This window comes from Falco peregrinus, chromosome 5, assembly GCF_023634155.1.
Source record: "Falco peregrinus isolate bFalPer1 chromosome 5, bFalPer1.pri, whole genome shotgun sequence".
Classification (NCBI taxonomy): Eukaryota; Metazoa; Chordata; class Aves; order Falconiformes; family Falconidae; genus Falco; species Falco peregrinus.
The window spans coordinates 71276244-71297152 of record NC_073725.1 but is presented as its reverse complement, the minus strand read 5'-3'; the positions used below and the strand labels follow the sequence as shown (position 1 = coordinate 71297152).

Here is a 20909-nt window from a genome sequence, read left to right as displayed (position 1 = left end):
GGAGATGCCATGTCACAGAACTGCTAGCTGCAGTACCCCTTCATTATGATTTCACCTGAAGTAATTTTCATGTACTGTGTAAAACAATCTGCAGGGTGAGCAAGTCAGACCTAGCAGAGCTCTCCAAAATGAACTGGGTCAACATTTATTTACAATTTTTGCACAAGGTAAACTGCAAAGTGCTCTACAGTTAGAGAGTACCACCAAGGCTGAGGTTTCAGCACAGGGTATCCTACGCTTACAGAAGTATTTTGCTGTAAAACAGACTTGACCTCTTTTGGGACTTGAATAATTCTCAAAACAAACACTCACAGAATCTATTTTGATTGCTGCATACAGCCATACCCAAGATTTCTCTTTAGCATATGTTGTCCACATGTGTAAGCAACACTCCCTTTGAATTACTTAGCAATTGTCAGCCAATTTCAAAGAGAAGAGGAGGATAAAACCAGAAACAATCTGTTCCACGAAAGGAAATGTTTTTTCTATAACTCCCAGTTCTTACACACAGAAGGGTTAAAGCATGATGGTTAAAAAGCCTGATTGCCTGAGCCTTGTCTACATTACAGCTTACACCACTAGTAGCAGTGGTGGAACAGTGCTGCTGGACTTCATTTGCACTAAGGTAAATTCATTCGGTTTTAAGCTGGACATTACCAAAACACTTTTTGTCTTTACACACAGGACAGAGAGGTATCTGTCTTGGATTTTAAAGACTTACCCAACTGCACAAATATTACCACCTCTCTCAGCCCTACTCAGTCCTGAAGACTGGGGAGACTGCATTTCAGCAGTCTCATTTGAAAATAAGGTAGAAAATTTATGATGATGATGTAATTGTGTATTTTTCTTTAAAGTGAACTTGTATTATTCCTTACACAGCTTCCCAGTGTCAAACATTCCGGTTTCAAAATGAGAGATACTCACTATAAAACTCTTTAATATCAATTATCTAGGGCCTCTGTATGTCTTGGTATTCCACAATTATCAGCCTTGGATATTTCAGATCACATACATAAAAACCACATTAGCACAATCAACTGAGAACGTTTAGCAGCAGTCAATTAATTAAATATCAGTTTGGTTCCAGTTCTGTCATAACCTAAAGCAATTTTCAAAGAGGTACTGGTGTGCTCCCACAGCACCTCAACTTATAAACTAGTTCTCAAGGTCAGACTTACAGGAACTTACCCAGAACTGTTCCATGGCCTCGTGACACAGTTTCTCCTTTGACTACTAACTGAATCTGGACTGTTGTCTCCTTGATGGAGTTAAAGATGGTTACACTTATGGCTTCCTCAACGCCAGATCGGAAAACAGAAGGTGCTGCAATCAAATAGCCCCTGAGGAGCAAAATTGGAGGTGGATGGTCAAGAACAGAAACAAGAGTGCAATCTTTGCTTGTAAGTCACTATGTATGACAAAAGGAAAAGAACAGATTACTCTGTAACATATTTGCCCTGCAGCATCACATTTGCACCCACCATCAGTCTAGGCCTGTCTCTAATATGCATAAAATAAATGCAGAATGCACGTAGAAATGAACAGAGCCTAAGTGGCTTACAAATGCTTACTCTTTAAAGACAGTAGCATTAATGTTTATTGCATGTAAACTATAGATTTATTTATATGCTATATATAAAAACAAACTAAATCTACAACTAGCTAATCATAAAAAAGCTGAAACTCACAAAAGAGTAAGAGGGCACCTAAACCTCCAATAGAGTTTTGTAGATAATGCTTTGTTTTGAAACAGATTAGATACTTCTAACATTTTTGCCTCTATTTTTCATGGTTCAACCTGATACATAAAAAAAGTGACTCTCAGTGCTGACACTCCACACTTTCTATGAGGCAGTCTTGCATATGTGTCACATGTCTAACCTCCCAATTTATATAGAAGCAGCCCAGAAACTGCAGTTACAAGACTGGGCTCAAATTCTGTTCTGCTACCACTTTTGTGTTCAATTATATCCTGCAAGTTTAAGAACCCCAGCAAAAAAGAATTATTTTAGCAGGCACAAATACAGTTTTAAAGCCACCCTAGATGACCTCCCATATATACTACAACCCTTGTTTCTGAATGGAATCTGTACCATTACTCTGTGCTGAATGGCACCATGCCATGAACTTGTCAACTAAAAGCATTACAGGCTCTGAGCTTTTTGATGCGTTGGGCTGTAAGCAACACATTTATATTCTCTTCATGACACACCTTTCTGGAGTTTTTTCTAACCAAAAGGAACTTTTAAAACAATGCAATTGCTCATATGACTTTAAGCCAAATTTCTCAGCTCATGCCTCTCTACAGTTCCATAAGCCAGGTTGCTTTAGTTCATGATTAATTATCACTTTGGGATGACGATGATGGTGTTTTACAGCCCCCCAAGTAATCTTTTATCAAATTCCAACCCCATGTTTCTCTCTCAGCAGGCCCCATTGCCATGGAGATCCCACTACCCCCAAAGGAAGTTCAGATCTCTGTGGCATTTGAGTTAAATCGCATGGGGTACTTGCAGATTCAAAACCTTATGGTTGCCAGGTTTGAAAATTCATCAGAACAATAATAAATAACAATAAAAAGTTACTACTTAGCCTGCAAATTCTTGGTAAGAAAGACAGCCCATCTAGCTGTGGAGGGAGAAAGAGTACCATCTGCATCCAGTATGAAATGATTAGATTCAAACTGTCACATAAGCACAGCACTATAGTGCCATATGTGAAGCACATGTATTCACATTGTTCTAAATTGGTGCAACTCTTTCTGAAGTATCAGTCCATTGGTACAGCCATTTAAATCACTTAATAAGTGGCATTTCAATATTTAACTTGACAATTAAACAGTTAACTTGACAGTGACTGGACAGATCCTTTATGCACATTTGACTAACAGCTCTGTCAGGTTACACTAAAACTTGGCAGGACATGAAATATTTCCTAGTAAGCAAGTGAAAATAAGTTCTCCATGGCACTCAGTTAATGCAGCTATTCAATGATGTTGATGGGCTAGAATAAGCTCGGGGTAAAGAACAAAGCAAACCTTAACCAAAGCTAACCTAAACACACCAGAACGAGCTGTGGATTCAACCCGGATGATTCTCCCCACAAGAATGCCTCACATGCTCTTCGGGAGCAACCAAGAGTACCTTCAACCATCCCAAGCACAACAGCAGCCCCTGCGCAACACCCCGGATTCCTTAAATAATTGTTTGCAGATAAAAGCTTTGCAACCACGCGCTGGAGGAGCTAGAGGCAGGTATTTCTGAGGCGGCTTTCTTCTTTCCCCCCCCCCCTCCTCCTCCTCCCTCCTCCCCCGCCCCCCGCCTTTCCCTCTGCTATGCACTTTTGCACCGGCGAGTACAAACGTGTTGCAGGCTCGGGAGCCGCCGCAGCTCGCCTCCCCGACCCCAGCCCCTCGAGGGGACTTTCTCAGGCTTTGTTAAGTGGTTGGTGCAGCCACCCCCGGAGCCCTTAGCGGAGCACAGGGGTTCGCGTCCCCCCCGCCACCCTTTACGGGGAAGCTGCCGACCTCCTCCCGGTACTTACTGCCTCTCCCGGGGCTGGGCTGCGCTCAGGCTGCAGAGGGTCAAGAGGACCCCCCAGGCGCAGCCGGGCTCCCTACGGGGCATGGTGGCTCGGGAGCCACAGGCCACGGCGATCTCCGCGGCCAGGAGGAGCCTTTTGTTCCCGGCAAGCGCAGCCCGAGCTTCCCCGTCGCCCCGCTCCCGGGCTCGGCTCCCCGGTGCCTTTGGCCACCGCCCCCGCCGCGTCCCCGCCCCCGGGCCGCCCCCTCCTGGCCCCGGTGCCCGCTAGGCTCCGGCTCCGGCCCCCGCTCTTTGTCTGCGGCTCCCCGCCTGCTCCTGACAGCGTGCACCGGGGGAGGGGGCCGGGTCCCAGGTGCGCTGCCCGCCCAGCCCCGGCGGGCTCCCACCTGCGGCCACCGCTCCCCACCACCACCACCACCACCACCCTCCCCTGCAGCTCTGACAGCCCAGCCGGGCTGGCTGCTCCGGCACCGGTGCCTTGTCCGTCGAGCCCAGCCAGCCCCGGGAGTACCTGCCTGGTCTCCCTGCCCTCCGCCTCGGCTTCCCCAGGGGGGCCGGTGTGCCTCACGCAGATGCAGGAGCTGCAGAAGCTCAGGTCCCCAAAACTCCCTAAAGGTCCCAGCAGCTTGGACCTGGGCACAGCATCCCCCCGCATGGGCTGGCCCCATTAAATGAGTCTTTGTACTCCCAGGCACTCCTCTGAGTGTTACCAAAGAACTGCTCTCCAACTCAGAACTCGGTGCCGGCACTGATGCTGCTCTGTCCTCCTCCATCCCTAGGCCCTGATCTATCCATCTCCATCCCTCTGTCCTAGTCCGTGGTCACAGGGGCTCGAGACAGGAGGGGGAGCCCTCACTACACCAGTTTGAAGAGGGTGCAGCGGGAGAAGCATATGCAAGGCAACAGCAAACTCGAGGTGACAGAGTAAATGCCAAGTCTCACAGCGACGGATTCAATGCTGCACATAGATATCAAAGAATGACTTCTCCCATCCCTGCTGGAGACAACGCAGAATCCCAGATGTACCTCAACAGAGCTGAACTCTCCTCCCATGAATAAATGAAAACCTGCCACATAGGTAGTTTGAATCAGTTCGCCCACACCCCAACACCCCCCACCCCCCTGAAAAAAACTTTAAAAATACTATTTTTTTCTAGATTATTTTCATTATTTGAACCTCAGTTCCATTTCTTCTAAAAATCACTGATATGGAGTCCAGCATTTAATTTAGCAAAAATACAGATTTGTTTCCAAAAGTTAATTTAATGGTTTACCAAAAGCCCTTTCTCCTAGCTTCTCACAAGAAAACCAGCAAATCATGTTGCTAAAGCTGCTAAACTTTTAAAATTATTTTTCTCTTTCAAAATTATTTCAATCACCATGTATTTTAGCAGTATCAATACCAACACATTTTCTGCAAGTCAATCCATTCCCTAAAAACACAAAGTCATCAAAAGGAATGAGGTTTCCCCGTCTACTTCACCAACAGGACTTCACAGGCTGATCAGGCCCCAGCCAGGAGAGCACAAAATGGTGCCTAAATTTCTATATTGCTTGAAACATACACTAATTTTAGTACGAGACATCACTTCAAAAAACTCAGTAGCTTTTTGATAAGTTCAGATTATCTTCAGTAATGGATAACACTGCTAGATGTGGCTACATTTTCCTACTTAAACCTGTCTTAAAACAGCACTGTCTTATTTTTGTGGAGAGGTGTTAACAAGTCTAGAAGAAGAGGGAAAATTTAAACAAAAACCAACGACCACCTAGGCTAGGGCTTTGAAACACGTGCCTCACCTGAAAATTCTTTGTACCAAACAAATGAGTCCCAAATCAAAAGGACTATTTATTTTGCAAGGCTCACTGCAGTTTCTAGGACTGGACACAACAGTGTAAAATCACAGCCAGGCAAGTTTAGAAGTGTTAAAGAAACCACCTAGTTAAACCCCTCTTACTACATCAACAGTCCTTTACTGTTTGTCTACAGATTTGTCAAGATCAGGGCAGAGAACTGAAGGAGTTTTATTCAATACAATAAGATCATTGGAATTACGCTCCCACTACTGAACAAGAAGGTTTTTTAAGATTGTTCACCACCATGGGAAAGGTTATTTTTATTTATTTTTAGTGGGATTTTTCTAGCTATAGCTCATCTGTGGGAGGAGTTGCAGAATGTCTTGGAGCAGCTTTCAGCTTTTAATATTATGTAAGCTGAATCCATTTTGCTTGCTGCTGTGCTATTTAAGCCCAACTGCTCCTCTCTTGCTCATTTCATTGCTCATGTATCTTCACATGACAAACAATGCTATGAGAGCTATCAAGGGACTCTTTTGTTCGCCCAAAATTGAAGACACGTGCAAGAAAGCACGAAGTCAAAAAGAGGCCCTCCTAACACATCTTTTCTCTCCATCTTTAAAGTATATAGGGCTTTACCTCTGATCTCCCGTTCTTCAGAATGTATAATTGTACTCAAATGCTGTACTAGGAGTTGTACCAGCTGTGATGGTCAAGGCTATAAGTGAGACTGTATCTGTAAGAACCAGTAATGTATTTTGTTGATTATGTTAATTAGCTTAAGACATGAATGCTCTCCACAAAGCTTGCACTAGTATTTTTCAGGGTGATGTCTGTTTGACTGGCATTACACTGGTTTTACATGGAATTAGATAAAAAAATCTGAATGGTGGGCATTATAACAGCTGTATTTTTCTACAAATGTTTGGCTAGAAAATTAGTTTTCTTTCTCTATACTAAATGCAACTATGGCACAGTTGAAATCATCATTAACTTGCATCGAATCTGTCAAACCTAGGTCTCACTTCAAACAGTTTATGATACTCTTTAATAAAATAACTGTTTCATAACACAGCTTGGCCTTGCAACTTAACTAGAAATGTCAATAGCTGGATTGTCTAAATTAAGAGTGGATTCTTCTTTAGTGTTGCATTCTCTTTCAGTTTATTCAAACTCTAGATCCATAGAGATTGTTTCCCAAGCAAGCCAGCTAGGCTTTATGAGAAGCAACTTACTAAAAAATACATTAAAGTTGGCATGTTTTGTGGGTTTTTTTTCTGGTTTTGGGGTTTTTTTTGGGGGGTGGGGGGTGGGGGTGGGTGTGTTTGGTTTTTTTGGGGGTTTTTTGAGACAAACTGAAACATGCAAAGATAAAGCAAAATCTGGTAATTCCAAATTCTTTTTCAGCTTCATCATATTCTCAGATACAGAACTTTATACGCCTCAGTATTTTCCTGCCTGCAAAACAGCAACACTAATGTTAGTCTCCTTCCTAAGAGTAACACTTAAGATCATGTTGGAATCTTTTGATTAAAGAATACAAGGAGGCAAAATGAAAATGAAGCACCTCTGCTGTTCTCATGGTATAGCAGCCCTGAAAATGAAGCACATCTGCTGTTCTCATTGTATAGCAGCCTATAATTGATGTACAATATCTCACCAAAGCAATGATTTTGTAATAATTTTGCAAAGATCAGAAACGTTTTGAGTGAAACAGCATCATGTTTCCTAAAAAAAGAATTATCTCTACACTTAATCCATACCTCTTTTCTAGAGCAGACCCACAAAGGATTCCTTACAGGCTCATGTCTGAGACCTACAGAATATGTACCAAAAAAGTCGAAGTGCCACTAAACACCCATTCTGTAGTCATCCACATCTCTGAAAAAGCTCTGGGTATGGACTTCAAAGCAGCAACTGGATTCAACAATGAACTGATAAATGCAGCAGAGTACACTTCTAAAATGGAGGTCCATCATCTGCAGCATAATGCTGCAGTATTTTTGAACACAAAACTCTGTATTTCTACATTTCAAAAGCCACAGCTAGAAATTATCATTATGTGGAGTACAGCCCTTTTAAATCATTGTTAACATTTTTTAAAGGAGAGATTTCTTCCAAAATTGAAGATTTTCTATTTGGTATTTACTGACTACAAGCAATATCAGGCAATTACATTCTCTAAAGACTGCAAACCATCTTCTAATTATGAAAGTATGTGCAATCCTGTAAATAAGGCTAGGATCAGCTTGGTCTGGGGGGTGTGTGTGTAAAAAAGAGGCTTTAGATATCATTTCAAACTATTTAGTTACTGAAATGGAATTTTCTGTGCCTGCCAAAATGAATCCTATTTAGTGTGATGCAACAGGTGTTGGAATTCCAGCAGCCGCCTGCAACCCACATCTGGTAATAGTTAAGAGTTTAAAGGAAGTTCTATAAGAACTGCTTATGTATAAAAACTATTCATCAGTGAAATCTATGGGCCATATTCACCCACCCGCTTGCACTGTGCATAGTTCAGATTTTTATTTCGTTTACAAAAAACATAATTCTGCTCCTCATGAAATTTTAGGAATCTCAGGCACTTGTCCAGGTTGAAAGTCTGTGGTGCGGGGGATTGGTATGACTATACTGGTGCATTGGAAAGGTGAGGGAGAGACTGCAATTTATAGAAGAAGGTGTGAATAAATCTGTATTGGTAGATCTAATTAATATCCTGACCACTTGTACATTCTCATCGTTACTCTGCAGAAGAACTTCCCCTCCAAAAGTCCCATCTACCTAGTAAATAAGCTATGTGTAATGTTAAATTTATCAGACAGGTATGTGTCAAACAAAAAATAAGAGTTAACACTAAGCTCTAAATAATACTAATTCTTGAGTACTGCTGCTCTCAGCTGTGCCTCCTTTTGCTTTTTTCCACTCAATTGCAAAATTCAAATCTGTAAGGCTACTCACAAGAATCAAGTGGTAGGATCACACCATTAATAATTAGCCCTTTTTAACTGCCTCAGCATGAGTATTATCACTAACCCGCCACACAGATGACCAGACTTAAAGGCACAGGAGGTAATACTCACTTATTTAAAGATTTTGATAATATATGCGTAAATTGTGTACATAAGTAAAACCAACTAATTTATTTAGTTTTGCATGAAGTACCGTACACACTAGATTTCAGCAGAACGTGGGTGAAAAATTAAAAAACACCCAAAACTGGACAAGTCACCAGCCTTAGGGAAGCCAGAATCATTTGTGCCCCCCTCCCAATGGAAAAAACATTCATGTCAGTCATTACATACCATCAGACAAGAAAAAGGTCTCTAGTTAATTTTTACAGCACTATATTCATGGTATAAACCCCACACCCATTTCTTTAACTCCTAGTTTTGTTCTCCTTTTGTGTTTCTATGACAGCCTCCTTTCTGTTAGCCAAACATAGATATGTAATGTAGAAACCGATAACTGCAAAAAAAGTGTCCTATCAGCTTTGCTGTACTATTGCAAGCTTACCAGCCATGAGGTTAACGTCTTTTAACAAACTACATCAGTCCAGATACAGAGTGGTAGAAACAAGACTGATCCTGCCTCCCAGGCATACAAGCATCTCTAGAACAAAATTACAAGGAAAGGATAATTAAAGAGCACATCTAAAATAAGAATGTAATCTGAGTAGCATATAACAATAGGATAATGGCATTGAGAACGTAATTATTACAGTTATGTCAAAAATGTTTATTAATCATCTACAGAACAAAAGAGGCTGATCTTTCACAGTACTATACCATTTAATTCCTGACAAAATGACTGAAATGGTGCTAAGAAGTCATTCCTATGGCCACATGCTGATTTAAAACAGGAATAGAGCACCATGCTTAATTAGCAGCAGTTGTCATTAAGTCATTTAGCAAGAAATTACTTCCCAGTTTTCTTCTCCGCCTCTACATACGACCTATGCAATATAAGTTTGTGCATAGTCAAGTGTTTGGTGGGAGTTTTATACAGAAATAAGGGATCTAGAGAGGCTGTGAAGTCTCCATACTCAGGGTTACTAAAAATTCAGCTGGACATCTATATAACTAGGAACAGGTGGAGGTGTCCTTTTATCATACAAATCATATTAAGTCGAGAAATTTGATTTTGTTCAGTTAGGTGAAGACAAATTTCTCAAGAGAAAGAAGGTAGCAAGAAAGGGTTACGGGCTCTTGACATCTTTGGGTACTGCCTATAGAGATTCTATACTTACCTTGTCAATAATACGCTGTAGTTGCCTAAGTGTACTGACATCGTCTATAGTCGAGCTAATAAGCTTCGTCGTGGTTTAGCTGGGGATCAGTGCTGCACTCCTAGATACTTGTTTACCATTTCACTTACAGAAATACTGTCGAAGTTCTGAAGAAACACACAACAAAGCTTGACTGCTGAAAAGATTAAGCACCAGAGTATCTTTTTGGTTAGCAGTCCTGAAAACTACTGTTCAATCAGCTGTTTAATTACCCCACCCCCCCATGCAATAGATATTAAAACAAGGAATGAAATTTTGGTACCCTACAGGCCATCTCCAAATACACTTTATCTACATAAGACATAACTAAGTTTTTGTTTAAGAGGCAAATTGTGTTTGCTTCCCTAACACATGAAATTTAAGATCCTGAAATAGCAGGAAGCTCAACAGGTCCTGCATATCCATTATTATTTTAAAAGAAACTCAGAGGCATTTGAGACTCCTCTGCAAACCTCACCCTCCATCCTTGTGCTTTACAGACCACACACAAATGCAGTGGAAGAAACAACCTAAAAATCATTTCTATGAGTTGAACAGGAATGCTCACACAATCACTGGAAATGCTCTTAATTGGTGTGGCTCAGTGGTGCATTTCAGAGCTGTTAGATCTTCTGCTGCCGTGGAACTCTTTTTCATGTCCTGGCAATCACAGACCAGCCAGTTTGTTTATCATATTCAGTATGAGTTTCCAGATCTCCAACAAAGTAGTATTTACTCTGAGGCAGGGAAGGCTGCAGTAATCCAGTAAATTCTCATTAGCCTAAAATGCAGAAACATCTGCTGGGGTCACGAGCTGCTTACTTGCTGCTGCTGAGCAAAGAATCAGCTCCATTCAAAGCCAGTGTGAGCAAAGAACTGAAGGAATTGTAGGATTGGGGGTAGCGGTGAAGAGACAAACAGGCCTTGATTATCTCCTGGGCTGCAGCTCCACTGTAGTGCACCATAGGCAAGACCTTACCTTGGATCACTGGTGACCCTACAGCACGGAGCACAGGAATTACAGCAAAAAAAGCTTAGACTCAGCCCTCCTGAGCTGGTGGTCAAAAGTGTCAGACAACACCAGCATAACTGAAGAGTATATGGTCAGAGCCTCCCAAGAAATGCTGGAATCCAGGCAAGGCAATCTGTGCAGAGCAAATCTAGTTTAAAGTCTTTGCCAGTTGCTTTTTAGAGAACTATGAGAATTTTGCAGGGCTGAATACCTACATTTCTGTGCTCCCCCCTCCCCACTCAGGCTCTCAGACCTAGCTGGCTCATTTCCAAAAACTAAAAGCAATTGTTAAAAGCACTTCCCTGTGCTGCTCTGCTCTGCTCTCCCCCGTCCCCCCCAACAAAAAAAAATAAAGCACTTTAGAACACATGAATGTTAACAATCAGTCAACAAGAACTTCTGGCCTAGAAGATGAATAGATAGATAGTAAGTACTGTACAAATTTAGATACCACAAAAACTAAATCTACATCGATGCAGGTTACAGAAGGAGGAACATTATTAATTCTAGGTTTAAAAAAAGATATTGATAACCTGAATAAAAAGAACGCTTAAGTTGTTTAGGATTCCAACCGATTCAGAGCATGTGACATTGTCAGAAAATAAGTGGAAAATACAAAATAAGTGGTGTCACATCTGTTTAGCTCCTGCTCCAATGATTCTGCAGTTCTTTGTTGTTGTTTTTGTACAGTGTTAAATATGGCAGCATCTAATTCTGCGGCTATTTCAAGGTGGACAAGGCTAAAACACTTCTGCAAAGAGCCAAAACAGAACCACTTAGAAAGAATATTCAAGAGAATCAAGATTGAAAAGTCTCAGTTCAAAACAGTTTAAAATTCTTTCCTGGACAGGCTAGGCTGCTTTATCTAACGCTTCTATCATTTGTACAAAGAATTACACTAGTGTTGAATTTAAGAAAAAGAATGACCAGAATGCTCAAATCAATGCCTATGATTCTTCCAAAACAATGAGTGCACATCCCCAAGCACTTCATTGTTTTGTACATGCAGTTGGCCTTTAGCTCCAGGACTCCCACTTTGCCTTAGGCTTATTGTACAGACAATGACTGCTGCCCGCAGCAGCAAGGATGAACTACTGCCCCAGAAAATTTAGAGCCTTTAATTGTGATCATAGCAAGCAGAATTTGCCACCCTTCTTCAGGGAAGAGAACTAAGAGCATTCCACTTTTTAGTGAAAATTTGTATTGCTGTCTGTTGCTTAAGTAACTTTTGGGTGTATATATACATGCAAACACTAGTATCTCAATGGTAGAAAGCCACCTGACTGCGAAGGACGGGTTTAATTCAATAATTTCTTTTTTTTAGACCAGCAATGAAGTCTACCATCAAGAAACCCTAAGAAAGATATTCTGACTTATGCCTGTAGGGACAGACTTATCAAGATCCTAGAAACTTGATTTTCATTTAATCCCTTAAATCCCTCATATTTAAGAAGATCCCTCAACTTTCTGAGTCTTAGAATGACATACTTATCATAAGCAGGTTAAAGGCATGAGGACATACATCCTAGCAATTACCCAAACCTATGAAAAACAGCTGTTTGATCAGCAGTTTCATCATACAGGAGCATTTCTAATGAGATCTCCATCCACCAAAAACAGAGACAACTAATTCGCAGCTAACCTATGATTCGACTGCTTAGTGAAGTTCCCCATCCAGTGGCCAACTTCGTAGGCACAGCTCATGTTCCTGACCCCGAGCACGATCCTGCTGCATGCAGCACCTATGCCTCACACGCTGAAGGGCAGCACACACAGGTGAATTATTAGGTGCAGATCATCTAATGTGTTTAAGGAAGAAGAAATGACAGATGAATACCTTAAAAAAACACATTTCCTTCCCACTGGGTCACGAATACATTGCTCTGGAAAAAAGGACACTGATGTTATACAAGGAGGGTTTTAGTAGTTCGTTATATATTGACTTCTCATCCAGTGCATGGCACATCTTACTGATCCCATTACTATAGCTTCATTTACTCCTGATTTTTAATAAGAGACAAGAATCTAGTTAGACTCTTAGTAATGCCAGGAAGAAAGTCTGAATAGCACTTCAAGGAGTGCAAGGCAAATACTCCAAGTATTTTTTGAGTAGGCCCAAAAGATTTATAGACACAGCTTAAGCCAGAAACATACCACTATGCAGGCAACACAAAGCAAAGCTTTTGAAAAAACATCACAGAAAGAGGTTCCACAGGTGAAAAAACCAAACCAGGATACTGCATGTCTTTCAGAGAGAAATGCATGCCATATACAAAAATGGAAAGAAAAAACACGCCACATCTGGCATGTACGTTTGTAACACAGCATACTCACTCTCAGGCCCTCACCCAGTAGTTAGGTTTGAGGTTTCTCTCCACATTCACAATCTTCTGGCCTCAGCATTATGGGTGCCAGGAGGTCACAGCTTGCAATCGGGACTGGTTAGCGCCTCTAATTCCATCCCTGCATCTACTGTGTAGCATTAGCCCTACGTAAGCCCAGATGGAAACAAAAGCTTCCGCAGGGTACCAGTGAAGATGTTCAAACATGAAGGCTATTGCTATAGCAGTGGAAAATAGTCTTTATTATTAAAAATAAAAAAGAATTCTTAAAAGAGAAGGTGTCAAGTTAATACAAAGGCATTTATGGTTTTAATAATTTGTTTCCAAGACAATCAGGCAACAGGTTACCCAAACTCTTCACTTCTAGTTACAAGCAACCAGGCTGCTTCCAAGCATCAGCCTCGGTACTTGCTGCCCGCATAAGTTTTCCTCTCAGCAAATCCAGAAATCAGGGACAATTAAGAGTTCCTCCAGAAGATGTTCACTGAGTGACCAATGATCATGCTGTACATTTCTACAGATCCTCCTGATGAGTTCAGCAAACGCACCATACCACATACACAATTCCACATCTACATTCTGTTCCATTTTAGAAAAACTACTTTGGAAAGAGATGCAAATCAGTACACTTGGATCCAGGTGCAAGAAAGTAAACCAAGAAGATTAGCAAATATGACCTATTTATTCTTAATAATACCACTTATTATTTATCTTTCAGTCTTGTCAAGGCAGAAAGTGATGAGAAAGGTGTCACAGAAATTCATGTTAAAAAAAGATGTCTCCTTACTGGACAGCATGCAGAACAAAACTCCGTTTATTCTGTTAGTAAGTACATACGCTGCTGGTTTCATATGCTGGTATAACTGCAAATTTGGACAACTCATATGTTCATACAAGAACTAAAAAGATAAAAACTCTGCTGACATTGATTTAGTACCCACCCGTCAGCAAACAATACACAAACTTAGTTGAAGTACCAGCGTTTCACAACATCTAGTCCATGATTTTCTTCACATATGCTTTGGTTATGCAGAGAAACTTCTTTACTAACTTCAAACGACAGGTTCTCCACTTGTGTGAAGCTCCTAGAACAAATGAAGCAAGCTAAATCAGTTGCTCTGGAGGACAGTAACTTCTGGTTAAGCCCAAAGGCTATATGCCTGGACATTCATATCATCCTCCTACCACAAAACACTAAAATGTGGATTTTCTTCCCAAACGGCCAGAATTTGTAGGATAGGAGGGGGAGTTTGCCGGAACGGGAGACACATAGCTTTACAGACTATCAATTTTCAAAGATTTTAGCTGTAATCTCTTCTAGGGAAATGGAGGAAGGAAATTTATCATGCTTTATCTCTTCCTCATGCTCTCAGTGATATTTTGTATTTGTTGACACAATATTTAAGGAACAAAACCCCACACTGTTCTGTGCTCCTTGTGCCTGCTAAAGGATGATATATTTGCATGGTTATTATTCAAGACATAGTGCTTCCACCTTACTTTCCTGTCTCCTGGAGTTCACTCCCCTATATATTTGCCAGGGCTATTCTTGCTCACTGAAATTCTCAAGTAATCTGTCAGAGAACGGCACACTAAAGTAATTCCCTTAGAATACACAGGCAAAATAACCCAAACATCTTTAGTTTGGCTGTAGGTAGGGTAGGGACGGAAATAAAGAAGTCTACTACAAAAAAAGAATTAAACTTAGTGCTACTATTCCATCAATTAAGCCTCCTCCAATTTATGTTCTGGGTGTATTTGGGTGAGATCTGTAGATTTTCCTCTGAGAATTTAGCCAATGAGTCTTTTCACCTGATTTGTAAATACCTTTGAAGCTCTTTATCCAGTTTCTGAGACACTTCCTTAAGCTCTTTCAGTACACCACATGTTTTTGCACTTTCTTCCGAGTTGCTTGGCATAATTTCTGTCAGAAGCTCCTGTGTGATAGTTAACTGCTTTTGCAGTTCATCTACAATATATGTTAAAGATATTATACAGAAATGCATGCACTGGTATCACTTAATACATGATTACTTAATAGCTGGAGTAACAACAGAGACAGCTGAACTAGATGATGGAAAACTACTGTTCAGCTTTCACAAGCACACCATGAGAAAACTGAAAGCCACATTATTTTCAGCTATTGGGACTAGCATCAGTAACAGGCTATTAAAACTGCTAATCAAGCTCTCATTTCAAGTACAAAGATTTTTACAAGACAAATGCAAGAGAAAAACCCCAAGTTTTAAACATCCAAAATTCCCTGACCAGCTACATATATTGCTATTGGCATGTACCCCCAACATCAAGTTTATCCAGTCCTTTCCTTCAGCATTCACAAACCAAAGATAGGTATCTATTCCTCCTAAATTCTTCAATAAACCTTTTCCATTTGCTTTAAAGTGTAAGCAAGATTACTGTAAACAGTTTAAGAATCTTGTTTCTTGCAGAACAGCAGTTTAAAAACATAACTTCCACACTTCAGTACAAAACACATGTACTAATTTATTAAACATTCTCCAATTCAAGACAACACACAATATATTTAAGCTCCAGTTCTACAAGAAACATGAGCAAGTTTACCCACGTGACTATCTCTCAAACACAGAAATGAGATCACAGCATTTCTACAACGTGCTTACCCATTAGAAACAAGGAAGGAGGAGGAATGCCATGAATACAGTTAACAGATAAAGAAACTCCCTAAAGAAAGTCTATATGAAGACTGCCCTAGCTTAGAAAGTTAATTTTTTTCCTGCTGCAAGCTAAAAACCTTGTTTAAGCGCAGTTTAGTGGTTAAACAGACAAGAATTATTCATAGCAAAACATGTGACTAATGTTGCAGGCCAATGTCCACACAAGCTCTAAGAGCACACAAAATTCCTCCAGGCCACAGACAGACCTAGCAATAACAATGTTAAGTATTTTACCATACCAAAACCCCACTATTTCTGAACCTAAGTTTGATGAATCAAATTTTCATACCAAGGTATGTTATCATATCTCCTTCTATGTGAATATTCTTTATGGGCAATTCATGTCTAGTGGCATCCAGGGAAACTGCAAAGCTTTTATATTGCTGTTTCAACTGTTCACAAACAGGAATAAGGCGCGGAAGTACCTCCAGCTGAAAAAGACACATGATGAATCGACATTTATTCAAAAGCAGCCATTTTGTTACTACAGACCTGGCCCAATACAGAAAAATAATTTATTAAAAACCCCAAATACCACTTTGAAACACTCATTGACAGAGGAATTGAATAAATTTGTGGGATTATACTCCCACCGTGCTGTTTAATAGATTTTCCTTTACCACTTCAAAATGCCTAGGTCAATACCAGTTTCCTTGTTACTGTAGCTCAGAGGTATTAGTAACATAGCATGCAAAGTGTTTTATATTTAATACTTTGACTGCAGTTAACAATGTATTCTCCAAAAGACAAAAGTCTTGTTTAATTTTTTCAATGCATATTTGTTAAAAGCAAACAGAGGTTCAGTTTTGAAAATTTAAGTATTCAAAAATTAATTATTCATTAGGAACATGCCTTCTTACAACCAGGCCCAAACTATTGCTCTCTAACACATAAGACAAAGAACAGAACACATTCACTTCTCATCTAACATTTAGCATCTCAGCCCTAGCTGTAACTAATTCCATAACTGCAGGATGTTCACATGCCTTAAGATACTTGCATCTCCTGTGCATCAACTACAAACTGCTCTGGCAACCAGTGCGCAATTGCTGCCCCTTGCTCAATAGCTCTAACTTCTCCTTCCTGCCTAATTGAAAGAGACAACAAAAAAGTGACAAAGGCATTTGCTTAGGTTACTAGAGCACATTAAATGCCACACCACCTAAGTGAGCTTGTTTGAATACAGAAGCATAAATTGTAATAAAGTCTACCTGTTTGTCTAATGCATCATCAAGTTTCCGCTCTCTCTCTTTAAGTAAAATTTCACGCTTTAATTTGAAGAGCTTCTCTTGTTGTCTTTCCTTTTCTTCATGCAACTTCAACAAGTTTTCTTCCATTTCTTTCTCCAGCTTGGCAAGATTTTTTCCAGCCTATGACATCCAAAAAAATACTCACAACTGAAGTAATGCTACTTCTAAGTAATTAACATATTCTGAATAAACAAATGTAAGCTTCAAACCAGGTCAAAGAGCTTCAATTAATGAATCTGAGACCTCATGCAATAAGCACAGTACATCACAGTTAAGGCCCTCCCTGCTTCTTCCCCCACCTCTGCTTATTTTTACTTTACAAAAAGTATTAACATATTTTTAGAGCACTGAGTGAACTAAGTCACTTCTACAACCTTGAACTACAAACACACTCACAGTTTTCCCAGAACTTCTGCATACCCCTACTGCATGAAGAACCAACACCAGTTTAATAAACTGGCACTGAATTTGCTCCAAGAGTCTTCAAACCAAGTCCTACAGTTCCACAACCATAAACACATGAAGTCATAAAACATTAACTTTTACAGATCAGAAAGCATAGACAACAGATTAAACAATTCCTCAATATCAAGTTCTTCTATCTGAAACACCAAATACTTGACTGACTCCCACCTTTACTCTTAGGTAAGTCAAAAGCAGCGTCTGAGATTCCAGCTCTTCTGTCAGATCCTTCAGAAAAGGAAAGAAAAGAATATTCCACATAAATTTGGATATTAAAACAATTGTTTTCCCAATGTTCAAATAAATTACTGAAAATCCAAGTTGTGTCCAGAACTACCAGAAACTCTCAGCTCGATGAAAAAAGTTTGGGGTTTTAAACAATGCATGTTAATTAAATATACCTCTTTGTTCCACCAGTTTTACAGCATTTTCAGCAGATTTTCATAATACTGATAGAGAACTTGACATTTCAGTGCTACATTAAACAAGATCCCTAAATAAGGCATTTCAAATTGGGTTAAATCAATGTTAGCTTTCTGAGCAAAAACATCAGCAAATATTTAAAGATAACGTGATATAATAAAAAAGTATGGACAGGAATACAAAAAGAACCCACTCGAGGAGATCCTACAGTTGGAGCAGATTCTCTACCACAAGAAACAAAAGTAAAGCTTTAGTCAGTGTTGAGAGGGCTGATAAACAAAACAAACATTGCCAACAGTAGCACAGATTTCAGTCAGGAGGCTTTAGATCATCCCAGGACCTCAAAGCTGTTACCAAGATTAAAGAAAACAGCAAATCTTCATTTCACACATTTCAAAATAAATATGCATAACAAATGAAAGCAATGAGACTTACCACTGCTTTTTTTTTATCTGTTCTTTCATTTTTCTTGTAAGAAGATTCTGAGCCACAAGTCTTTTCACAGACAGGCTTAGCTGTACGACAACAGAAAAGTTATTGCTCCCTTCTACCAAGGTATATAGGGTGTGTCAATATACCATCAGGCTCTTCAAAGGCAAATTTCAAAATTATCATGTCTACCAGTAAAGAAGAGTTGTGCTCTCTTTCTAGCTCTGATTACACTCACAAGAAGATGTGGATCACATGAGCATTTAACTTTAAGTGACAGTTACAGATAGGTGTGATACAATTTTCAGAAGAGCTGTAATCTAACACCCATCTGTTACGGGGTCTCAAAGACTTGAGAGTACTTTAATATTTGATCTTAAACAAAAAGAACAGAGCACCCAAAACATACTAAAAAACAAGAGGTTAATTTAAACCCCAAAGGTCTTAATATCTCTGCTTAAAGACACTTGAAATAACACTCAATTTAGTAAAATCCTTTTGTGAATATAGATGAATACAACGGTTACATATCATCAAGTTACATACTTTAAAAATAAAAGAAGAAACAGAGTATGAACAGAAGCTTACGGTTAATAGCTGAAAGATCAAGGTCTGGTCGATTACTTTTATCTTCACCTAGTAAGGTGGACTGCAAGCTACCGTTCCCAAAACTACTTTGATTAAATGAGCTAGCGGTACCACCTACAGAAAGAAGCTGTTATCAAAATAAAAGAATCAGAACAGATTTTGCACAAGTTTACAATTACATATGCTTTCACTAGTATGTGGCAATCTTACACAAACCTTTACACATTTACTTTATACCCATGATTTGTGTACTCTCTAACTTGACTAGAGATAAGGTGTTAAAGAGGAAATCATTCTGAACTACATCACAGTTGAACAACACTCAGGTGGAAAAGGGAATAATGTTATTTCCTCAGCATTTTCAAGTCAAGGTCCTATCAGAAAATTCTTCTGCAATTCTTGCAAAAGAAATAAAAAGGGAATGCTTTGCAGACAGGGATTTTGAGTCATTTACACTGGGTTTATTAAAAAAAAAAAAGTAAAAGATGTAGACCAATGGTGAGGGCATAGTAAGAGTTCAAAGCCTTGCACAGAAGGCAAGAGATACACTTATTTTAGACAATCCGATTATTCAGTTCCAGATCCAGACAAGAGTTTGATGCACTTGAGTTTACACCTGTTAGTCCCAAATCAAGTATCCTAATTCCCTTTTTTTACAGATAATAATTGGTAGTGATGCAAATAATATAAAATGTAATATCTTAACTACTCTAAAATGTTGTTGAAGAGTTCCACAGGTTGGAAATACAAATTCACAGAACAACTTTTAAACTTTGGTAAAACCCACCAGCAGAAGTTTCACATTTCTGACGAACAACTGATCTTGGTTTAGTTGCAGATCGTTTCACAGGAGACCTCGAAATATCCTGACAATCGAGAAAAAAGACTGAACATAAGCAGCAACCATGACCACAATATATCTTACCGCCAACCTGAGTGCTGACAAGAAGTGAACACAATCCCTGGCAGTCTTGGCGCTCTGCGAGCCACCCGAGTACAGCCCCCAGTTCCCCCCGCAGTCTGCACCTAGTGACACACCACATCCTTCATAACCCCAGCGAAGTAATTTTTTCTAAGGCCTCGCCGCCGCACCCCCGAGCCGCCCCTCACACCATTCCTATACTTCGCTGAGCGACGCCTGAGCTCGGCAGCGAGGCGTCCAAGTACCTTCTTGTCGACTTTCTTATCGTACTGCAGGTAGCGCGACTTCACGACTTGTCCTGAGGAAGAAGGAGGGCAGGGAGCTCGGGCAGGGAGCTCAGGCGGGCCCGCCGCCGCGCCCCGCCGCGCCTCAGCCCGCGCGGCCCCCACCTCACCCCGCCACTACCTTTCTGCTTTTTCTTAGACGCTTCTCCGCCTGCCGCCGTACCGCTGGAGTCTCTCTCCTTTGAGGACATACTGCAAAGACAGCCGGAGATAACACCGAACGAAGAGACGGGCGCGGAGCCGCTCCCCACTCAGCCTCTTGCCGCCTCAGCCGCCATCCCTTTCGAACCGCCGCGCAGACGCTACAGGGGCAGAGGAGGCTGCGCGCCCCCTGGCGGCGCGGAGGGATGAAACAAACCGTCGCCGCCGGTACATCCGCAGGCAGGCACTGACGGCGCGGGCGGGGGACCCTCCCCAAGGGCGATGCCTCCCACCCGGACTGCGCCCGTAAAGGACTGCCGCGCTCCCCTCAGCGCTAGGGTAAAGCAAGAAATGAGAGCCTGGCAACGCCTGCGGCATGACTGACACCAAACGCTCTTCCTTCCCCAGGCCTCTGGTGGGAGGCGGCCGTTCTCCGCGGTTTCAGCCAGTGAACCTCAAGGACGCAACGCCAGGGAGCGGGGCGGCGAACACCCGCACCGCCGCCTCGCCCTTAGCGGAAGCCCTCACAGAGCTGAGAGGCGACGCTTCCAGCCGAGGACGGCACTGGAGTTCTTTGGTTTTGACAGGAATCCACCCACTCCTGCTTCTCGCCGCAGGGCCCTGCCTCAGAAAACACCTGGCTCCCGACAAGCACCCGTTCCCCAGCCGTCTTGGGAACCGCAGGCGGGGGCGAGGCGGCCGGGCTAAGCCGAGAACCAGCCGCAACGCCCCCGGGCGACGCTTCGCGCCTCCC

The 20909-nt window shown here is 41.2% G+C and overlaps 2 protein-coding genes across 9 annotated transcripts in view; both read right to left on the bottom strand.

Annotated features, from left to right (window-relative positions):
* The window catches only part of CPAMD8 (C3 and PZP like alpha-2-macroglobulin domain containing 8), a 63729-nt gene extending 50667 nt beyond the window's left edge, over window positions 1-13062 (bottom strand). For 3 of the 8 annotated variants that reach the window (XM_027796231.2, XM_027796232.2, XM_005244127.4), the window contains exons 1-2: window positions 3547-3736; window positions 1192-1343 (exon numbers count right to left, since the gene is read on the bottom strand). In XM_027796231.2, the coding sequence (XP_027652032.2) occupies window positions 1192-1343; window positions 3547-3629 (235 nt within the window). In that variant the 5' untranslated portion in view covers window positions 3630-3736. Of the gene's footprint in view, window positions 1-1191; window positions 1344-3546; window positions 3737-8855; window positions 8952-9588 lie in introns of those variants that run through there. The other 5 variants (XM_055807023.1, XM_055807021.1, XM_055807024.1 and 2 more) reach the window with 5 other exon arrangements.
* A 694-nt stretch (window positions 13063-13756) lies between these two features.
* On the bottom strand, window positions 13757-20821 carry HAUS8 (HAUS augmin like complex subunit 8). The gene is made up of 10 exons (XM_055807029.1): window positions 20136-20821; window positions 19976-20028; window positions 19596-19674; window positions 18809-18922; window positions 18227-18306; window positions 17540-17596; window positions 16868-17026; window positions 15946-16087; window positions 14788-14929; window positions 13757-14045 (listed from the first exon to the last, which is right to left on the bottom strand). Exons 1-10 carry the CDS (start codon window positions 20203-20205, stop codon window positions 13925-13927), a joined length of 1017 nt encoding a protein of 338 aa, XP_055663004.1. The 5' UTR covers window positions 20206-20821; the 3' UTR covers window positions 13757-13924.
* Window positions 20822-20909: the final 88 nt, after the last annotated feature.

Coding starts and splice junctions, on each gene's coding strand:
- HAUS8 (XM_055807029.1), bottom strand. CDS start 20,205: ATGTCCTCAAAGGAGAGAGACTCCAGCGGTACGGCGGCAGGCGGAGAA. Junction 20,029..20,135: donor GTCTAAGAAAAAGCAGAAAG/GTAGTGGCGGGG, acceptor CTTCTTCCTCAG/GACAAGTCGTGAAGTCGCGC. Junction 14,046..14,787: donor CTGGATAAAGAGCTTCAAAG/GTATTTACAAAT, acceptor CATTTGTTCTAG/GAGCTTCACACAAGTGGAGA.